This window comes from Procambarus clarkii, chromosome 86, assembly GCF_040958095.1.
Source record: "Procambarus clarkii isolate CNS0578487 chromosome 86, FALCON_Pclarkii_2.0, whole genome shotgun sequence".
In the NCBI taxonomy this organism is placed as follows: Eukaryota; Metazoa; Arthropoda; class Malacostraca; order Decapoda; family Cambaridae; genus Procambarus; species Procambarus clarkii.
The window spans coordinates 18,690,409-18,699,038 of record NC_091235.1 but is presented as its reverse complement, the minus strand read 5'-3'; the positions used below and the strand labels follow the sequence as shown (position 1 = coordinate 18,699,038).

The following is an 8,630-nucleotide window of genomic DNA, read 5'->3' as shown; positions in this document are numbered from 1 at the left end:
CGAGACCGTCGTTCTACCGTCCAGCCCAAGTGGTTGGGTTCATATTGTACCAAGCACAAAATGTCTGAGTAAAGAATATAACAGTTGCTAACTTATCTTCAAACATTTATCCGGTTGAACGTGAAATATTGAAATATTCAGAGTAACAAATAAATATATATATACGATTAATTGGCAGCAACCTACAAATTCCCATGTTTTTCAGTAATGACGAACAGTGAATGCTCATTCATTGGTTTAACAGTAACGTGCAGAACGTTAGGCAGTGTATTGTGCAGTCTGCTGAACGTTAGGCAGTATATTGTGCAGTCTGCTGAATGTTAGGCAGTGTAGTGTGCACAGTCTGCTGACTGGTGTCCCGCGCTCAACACTCACGACTCGGCCAGGTGTAACACAGGACGGTGGTTTGGAAGGTATAGTACTTACTTTGTTTGGGCGTGAACCCACTCTTTGTCTTCGGGAATGAACCCACTCTTTTGGTCCTCCATGTCCTCTATGGTGTGCGACCAGCCCGTCCTCCTAAGGTTTCCCAACGTCAAGAAACTGTCGTATTAAAGTGCCCTTATCCTAACCTACCAGAGGACCCAAAACAGAAAACGGGACAGTATGTCAATTTCGCGAGCCGCTATACCATTTTCTAGTATGACGATTTCTGGCCTTAAGTAGAGTATACGTCCAAATGCGACGTTCTATTACGAAGACACTGAGGGGGAAGGGGTTCATGGCTAGCATGTAAACAAACTCACCTGTTGTGCGCCCAACCAACGCGGAATAATAAAAGAATCATTGTAAATTCATTTTCATTCTTCTCACTTCACTCTCAATCTCTCCCTCTACCTCCACCTTCCCCCTCATTCTCTCCCATCCTTCTCCCAGCCCTCTGCTTCCTCCCTCTGTGATACCTCTATTTAGAACTTCCACCTCGTACACTCAATGTTTGGTCAACGCCCAGATGTCGTCTTTCGCTAAGTGGGGCGACAGGTGAGCTCGCGGGTCATCTTAGAGTATAATGCTTGAATCTGAAGTACAACTACCCGGCTCCAGGTCTCTGCGGGTGCGGCTTTCCTTCTGTCTTCCTCTTGTGCTTGTTCTCTAGCGTCCTCTTGTGCTTGTTCTCGAGCGTCCTCTTGTGCTTGTTCTCTAGCGTCCTCTTGTGCTTGTTCTCTAGCGTCCTCTTGTGCTTGTTCTCGAGCGTCCTCTTGTGCTTGTTCTCGAGCGTCCTCTTGTGCTTGTTCTCTAGCGTCCTCTTGTGCTTGTTCTCGAGCGTCCTCTTGTGCTTGTTCTCGAGCGTCCTCTTGTGCTTGTTCTCGAGCGTCCTCTTGTGCTTGTTCTCTAGCGTCCTCTTGTGCTTGTTCTCGAGCGTCCTCTTGTACTTGTTCTCTAGCGTCCTCTTGGGCTTGTTCTCGAGCGTCCTCTTGTGCTTGTTCTCGAGCGTCCTCTTGTGCTTGTTCTCTAGCGTCCTCTTGTGCTTGTTCTCGAGCGTCCTCTTGTGCTTGTTCTCGAGCGTCCTCTTGTGCTTGTTCTCGAGCGTCCTCTTGTGCTTGTTCTCGAGCGTCCTCTTGTGCTTGTTCTCTAGCGTCCTCTTGTGCTTGTTCTCTAGCGTCCTCTTGTGCTTGTTCTCTAGCGTCCTCTTGTGCTTGTTCTCGAGCGTCCTCTTGTGCTTGTTCTCTAGCGTCCTCTTGTGCTTGTTCTCTAGCGTCCTCTTGTGCTTGTTCTCGAGCGTCCTCTTGTGCTTGTTCTCGAGCGTCCTCTTGTGCTTGTTCTCTAGCGTCCTCTTGTGCTTGTTCTCTAGCGTCCTCTTGTGCTTGTTCTCTAGCGTCCTCTTGTGCTTGTTCTCGAGCGTCCTCTTGTGCTTGTTCTCTAGCGTCCTCTTGTGCTTGTTCACCAGCGCCCTCTCGTCCCTTCCCGGGCCCATTCACAGGAATGGTCGTTAGTGAGATTGGGACGAAAAGGGGACCCTACAGCAGGCCCTCAGCTACGTTCTTCTCATTATTATTATTATTAACATCTTTATTGACAAAAATTAATTACAATTGTGCCTAATCTGAGGAATTCAATTAAGTCTTATTAGAGCGAGGACAATGCTGGTATTCACTGTCACGCAAGACAATAGATCTAAGCTGTAGTCTGAAGCATATACATCATGGTTACAATCAACTACATTAGACTTTATACACGTTTCAGTGTATAAATATGTAAATACAACTTTCTACTGTGCACTTTCTATTGTGCACGTTCCCGTCAAGGTAACATCCACCAGGCTTGTCGGCGCTGTTTCTCTCCTCCGTTATCATGCTACGTGCACTGATAACCAATTCTACACATACATTTACGAAAATAACAGCTCGCAAAATTAGGTGTAACTGTCTAGTTTGTATCCAAATAACTGATATCTTAATAATTATATTCCTTAATATCCTAAAGCCTTTAACTTCATTTGTAATCCATATATCTTTAAAATCCTATGATTTACATACCATCGATTAGAAGGAAATCTCTCTCATTTGTATTCAGCAAGAGGAATAATTTCAGAATCATCGATAAATCTTGCCGAACGCGCCATTACTTAGGCAAACTTTGAAATACAATCACACTCGGCCGGGGATGTATTGCCCAATAAACCACCCATCTTTTTCCCTCTCCACAGTTTGCGAGAGCGAGTGTATTTTGCTTACATACTGTTTGACGCAAGCACAGCCTGTGTTGGGGAAGAGGAGGGGTACGAGGCTTCACGTAATCATGACTCTAACTATAGTTATTCAGGCAGTGTTGGAGGTGGAGGAAGACTCCAGTCATAACCACAAGGAAACATTGCCTAAACCATTCTCAAGTCGATGACTTTGAGAATGGTCCAGGACGGACCGAAACGTCGTCGTCCCTTCACCTTCTAGTGTCAACATACTTCAGCCACGTTATTGTGACTCATCGCCTGCAATGCACTAACGTTCATAGATTGTTTTATTTGATTGAAAAAACATTTAATCAATCAAAATTAAATAAATTATATTAGTAGCAAATGTACGAATGTGGCAAACCCAAAGTCTACCTACTGTTATGTGGTGTAATTAGCCTTGCGTCGCGAGCATAATACTGTTAGTGAGATTGGCCTGGGGACCCCATCTCAAAATTTCTTACATCTAAAAACATAAATGACTTCGGGTCTGAGCCCTAGGCCTTAGAGAAGGGAACGGAAACTATCAGGAGAACGCGCCTATCCACTACGACTGTAAAGCACTTAGAAGGGGTCAGGATAAGGATTTGGGATGGGACGGGGGCAAGGAATGGTGTCCCAACCGCTTCGACGGTCGGGGATTGAACGCCAGTCGGCAGGAAGCAAGACCGTTGCTCTACCGTCAAGTGGCTGGACGGTAGAGCCTTTGCCTGCCTTTTGTAGATAGAGCCAAAACTGCCTTTGCCCCAGAGAGCAGAGGCAGGTTTGTGTAATCAGAAGGTAAGACGAATTAAACAAGAACGAAAGAAGGCAAAAGTTTTAAGGGAAGGAAAGCTCTACGTGTTAGGTTCATGTGAAAAAGATTTTTGTTGTATTATCAGAATCAAACAGAATAAATATTATTAGAACAGAAGTGAAAGAAAATGCCGAGAGGTATTCCTGTCAATGAATAAAGAGTGGTATGGAACAATGAATAACTTCTCTCAATCCAGTTGATAGAACACGTATAAATGAAGTATTCTACGTGTTATTACTGTGTGATGTCCTGTCAAATCGGGACCCAAATTTTCGCCAGAGAAGATCACACGTGTCACTACGAACGAGAGTTTAATTAGAAAAAGAACATAAATCTAAATCGTTTATGTTTGCTAGTGGGAGGTTGACATCACCACAGGAGACACGAAGGAGAACCCTTTGAGCGGGACATAGGCTTTCAGGCCCCACTACTGCTAAAGGCAGCATCAGAACACCTGCTGTGTGGTCTAATACTGTGCCATGGTCGTGATATATGATACAAAGGATTAAGAAGTCGTTTAGGACTACTGAAGATCACATATGGTACGTGAATCGGCATATGAATCGCGAAGTTTTAATATCCGCGCTTTACTACTACGTTCTGCGACTGTCAGGGACCATTACCGGAGTGATTTCCTCGTCTAGGGACAGCTGGTAGATGTCAATACTGGCGTGACAGCCGGTGGATCTGTTCCTTGTGAGAAATTCAGAGAGAGCCCCTGAGTTGAAATTGTTAACCTGCGCACGTACCAAGTAGTTGGCTATTCAAGCAAATTAGTGAACTGGTAGTGATTTCAAAGAAAGTTCTGTGCTTATACATTAACAGTGAAAGCTTAGTAGGTAGGAAAGTGAACGCTTACTCAAGGAATAAGGATCTGTGGACCTTCTGAAGCTTAATACGGAGATTTAATGAACGCTATACGAAGTGTGAAATAAACACATTCTATGTATATGTACTAGAGACTTCCAGAGGTGCCAGTCTACTCTCTCTCTCTCTCTCTCTCTCTCTCTCTCTCTCTCTCTTTCTCTCTTTCTCTCTGTCTCTCTCTCTCTCTTTGTGTCTGTCTGTCTGTCTCTCTCTCTCTCTCTCTCTCTCTCTCTCTCTCTCTCTCTCTCTCTCTCTCTCTCTCTCTCTCTCTCTCTCTCTCTCTCTCTCTCTCCTTCTCTTTCTGTCGTCTGTTTGTCTTTGTCCCTCTCTCTCTCTCTCTCTCTCTCTCTCCTTGGATTTGCGGGATGTTACCAGTGGCATCCAAGAGATTAGTATTGGGGCCAATAATATTCATAATCTATGTGAACGGTCTTCAAGCGGTGATAAATTCCTTGTTCTAATTGCTTGCTAATCATCCAAAAATTATATGAAGGACAAATACAATGGAATTCTAAAAAAAAAAAAAAGGATGACCTGGATAAAATTAAAAAAAAAAAAAAAAAAAAAAGGTTCTCAACAGATGTCGGGGATTGAACGCCGACCTGCATGAAGAGAGACCGTCGCTCTACCGTCCAGCCTAAGTGGTTAGGAAGACAGGTGGAAACTAAGTACCGAAATGAACCACAGCGATATTACAAATATTGTTTTTCAGTGTCAGTATATAGTGAGAAAATGGAAGCACTAAGAGCGGAGACAACATCTTACCATAGATTTAAATGTAGATATTACAAAGCTCCAGTAGACTCTGGAACCTATATAAAGCAGTCGATTAATGAGAGGTAAGACTTGGAACCCAAGAGCTATAATTTATCCCTCACAAAACAATTAGGTGAATACACATACATACATAAATTTAGCCTTTCTACAAATACCTACGAGAGACTCCATCCCCCTCCAACACAGCAACACAAACACAGCGCCGAAGCTATCAACCAATAACGAAATATTTACAAGAGATTCCCCTCCCTCATCCCGTTTTCTCTCCATTACGACGCGGGGCTTCATCTACCGTCACTCACCATCCCCATTACTGTCCCAATTACCTTGATGAGGTTAATAATAGCACAAGTCAGCGCCGGCAAAGCTCTCAGACTCATTATTTTAAGAATGGAAGTCGAGATGAAAGATGTTATGTTGTACATGCTCGAGTTTTGTGGTAGTTGAGAGGCTTTACCGCAGCTTTAATGCTTGACTGTTGTGTGTTTGTCTGGAGACAGCTTAAGGTGCTGTCTCTCAGAACGGTGTAGTGATGTCTCCACGGCCCTTGTAAGACTGTCTCGAGGCCCTTGTAAGACTGTCTCGAAGCCCTTGTAAGACTGTCTCGATGTCCTTGTAAGACTGTCTTGAGGCCCTTGTAAGGATGTCTCGAGGCCCTTGTAAGACTGCCTCGACGTCCTTGTAAGACTGTCTCGAGGTCCTTGTAAGACTGTCTCGATGTCCTTGTAAGACTCTCGAGGTCCTTGTAAGACTATCTCGAGGCACTTATAAGACTCTCGAGGTCCTTGTAAGGCTGTCTCGAGGCCCTTGTAAGGCTGTCTCGATGTCCTTGTAAGACTGTCTCGATGTCCTTGTAAGACTGCCTCGAGGTCCTTGTAAGGCTGTCTCGAGGTCCTTGTAAGACTGTCTCGAGGCCCTTGTAAGACTGTCTCGAGGCCCTTGTAAGGCTGTCTCGATGACCTTGTAAGCTGGCACAGTTACACAGGTAAAATGAACCTGTGTAACTGTCTCATGACTGTCTAAACCCAAATCACGTTCCCTACTGCTGGATGAACAAGCGAACGGCTGACTTCTTCACAACGACGGAAAGAGCCGACATCGTAGGATCAAAACGCCACGTCGCTATGAAGGCCTGGGCGCCACAAGCCAGTTATTCCTCCGGTAACTTTTCTCATTCCTATAAAAGACTAAAGACTACTCAATAAGATTTTCTAAGACTACTCAATAGCTCGCTCGATAGAGCTTCGGCCTCACACACACGGGGTCCACGGTTTGAGTCTCCTAGAGCCCAGGTGAATGGAATATTCTGATTCCTCTCCCATAATGTATGCCTAGGAGAAAGACTAAGATCGCCACAGCATCCGGAACCGAGAAGATGCTGCTCAACCGGACCATGATTAGGAGAAGAGAAGGGAGGATGCGCTAACAAATTATATACATCTCCACTCACTATTCCTGCTCCCATCCCCTCCCCCTCCCCCTCCCCCTCCCCCCCCCAAAAAAAAAAAATAATCTGAAAAAAATTCTCCGTGGGCCCCTGCACTAATTTCAGTTTACGATCAGAATGTAATTTCCCTTTATCGTTTATTCCGTGTTTTGGGAATTATTCGCTGGCATCTCCCTATGCTTTGCCGTTTATATTATTAATTGCAATCGTTTTCTTTGTTCTGTTTTATATAAATAAAGTGCATATGATTACCGTATGCAAAATACTAATGGAAACAGACAGCTCAGATTATTCGGAATGCATGGTAGTTAGTGAGTGGAAACACTAAGAAGTCGCATATTACAAAGAAACTTTCCATGCATAGCTTAAAATGTAAATGTAAACTTTACAAATGTTTTAAAACCTGAATACCCACCGACTGAAGGTAAGAAGGTGGTACCCAAGAGATGAAGCTCAACCCTTCCCTGCAGCACAGCTAGGTGAACACAGGTGTTGAGTGCTCACCTGTTGCGCGATCTCCTATTGGCACGGGAGCCAATAGGAGGCCCTTTGCCCTTCCTGCCAATCACGAATAGGCAACCAGATAACGATGCCAATGCAGCTCAGAGACGCACCCGCGTAGATCAGATTGGTCATTTCACGCAGAATAGACACTCAGACGTCATCGCCCCCACTCAGTGAACGCCGTCATGGAGACCTCCACGTGTGTGGTTATCTTGAGGTTATCTTGAGATGATTTCGGGGCTTAGCGTACCGCGGCCCGGTCCTCGACCAGGCCTCCTTTTTGTTATATATCCCCAGGAAGCAGCCCGTAACAGCTGTCTAACGCCCCAGGTACCTATTTACTGCTAGGTGCACAGGGGCATCAGGGTGAAAGAAACTTTTGCCCATTTCCGCCTCCACCGGGGATTGAACCCGGAACCTCAGGACTACGAATCCCTAGCGCTGTCCACTCAGCCGCAGACAGCCTGGCGTGTGTGTGTGGTAGTTAAATCTGAAGCCTATGTCGCTCATTTCGTTAAGACCGATTACATCTTTATTTAACTTATTCGGTCGTCACATTTGTCGAGACTATGATCGCTCATATTGGGTTTGACTATTTAAAATATAAAATAAGATTAAATAATCATTGTCCATTAAGGCTTAGTATTAAACTAGAGTGGTATTCGTAGGAGCAAAAAATGTTATCATATGGATAGACTTGCTGCTGGCCTGTTTATACCTAATATCACTCTTTAATGCTAGTAATTAAGAACAGCTTATCATGCCTTAGTTAAGACTAATGGGAATATAGTAACAAAAAACTAGCTCGAATTGGTCCACATAATTTTAAGTAAGTTACGACCAACTTGGGAACATTACCACCGCAGAAGGAACGCTTCAGCCGGTTCTTCATCACTAAATATCCTCTAATTACTTAGCTTAGCGCTACGCGTTTTTTTTTAATTATGAATTAAATCTCATTGTATCTGAGAGTTCTCCATGTTGATGCCGACGTAAAATAGCAACAATATTTACCGGCGTACAGTGTACCTGGTGATCTTGCCCAACATAGATAACTGTATATTTAACTCCTGTGTATCATTGTTAATAACTACCCTGCCACATACGAGATTAAGCAAGGGATATTATGTAGGAAGACTTGTACCCCACTTCTCTGCGTATATGCAATGTTTATATGTTTTTTTTTAGTTCAGATGAGGATCTGAATAGGAGCCAATAGGAAGCCCAATAGGACAATTACCTTGCTGGTTGGCCAGTAAGATCTGGTCGTTTTAAAACACAACCGAGGTTGATAGGCCTTAAACCAAGCAACAGCTTATCTATAATTTATGTAGAGAAAAACCAATTGATTCGTTCATCTTTTTTTTTGTACACAAGTGGTATAAGAAGACAACCTTTGAGTCATGTTAGGAGACTTAAGATCTTTCCCTTCCCACACCTCATATTAAATCTTGCCCTACCAGTTGTCCCTGGAAGACGACGCCCCAATTACTGCTGGGTGAACAGGGGCAAACAGTGAAGTTCAAGTACGCTTATTGAGACAATACACTACATCTCAAAGGGTAAGC

The 8,630-nt window shown here is 44.1% G+C and overlaps 1 protein-coding gene across 1 annotated transcript; it reads right to left on the bottom strand.

Annotated features, from left to right (window-relative positions):
* Positions 1–965: 965 nt before the first annotated feature.
* Positions 966–5,536, bottom strand: LOC123769287 (uncharacterized). Its single transcript, XM_045760395.2, has 2 exons — positions 5,414–5,536; positions 966–1,901 (listed from the first exon to the last, which is right to left on the bottom strand). The coding sequence occupies exons 1-2, from the start codon at positions 5,534–5,536 to the stop codon at positions 966–968; spliced, it is 1,059 nt and encodes a 352-aa protein (XP_045616351.2).
* Between the last annotated feature and the right edge of the window lie 3,094 nt (positions 5,537–8,630).

Excerpts from the sequence above, each read along its gene's own strand:
- LOC123769287 (XM_045760395.2), bottom strand. The coding sequence starts at position 5,536 with ATGTACAACATAACATCTTTCATCTCGACTTCCATTCTTAAAATAATG. Across the intron at positions 1,902-5,413 it reads TTGGGACAGTAATGGGGATG|GGACGAGAGGGCGCTGGTGA; the intron begins GTGAGTGACGGT and ends GGGCCCGGGAAG.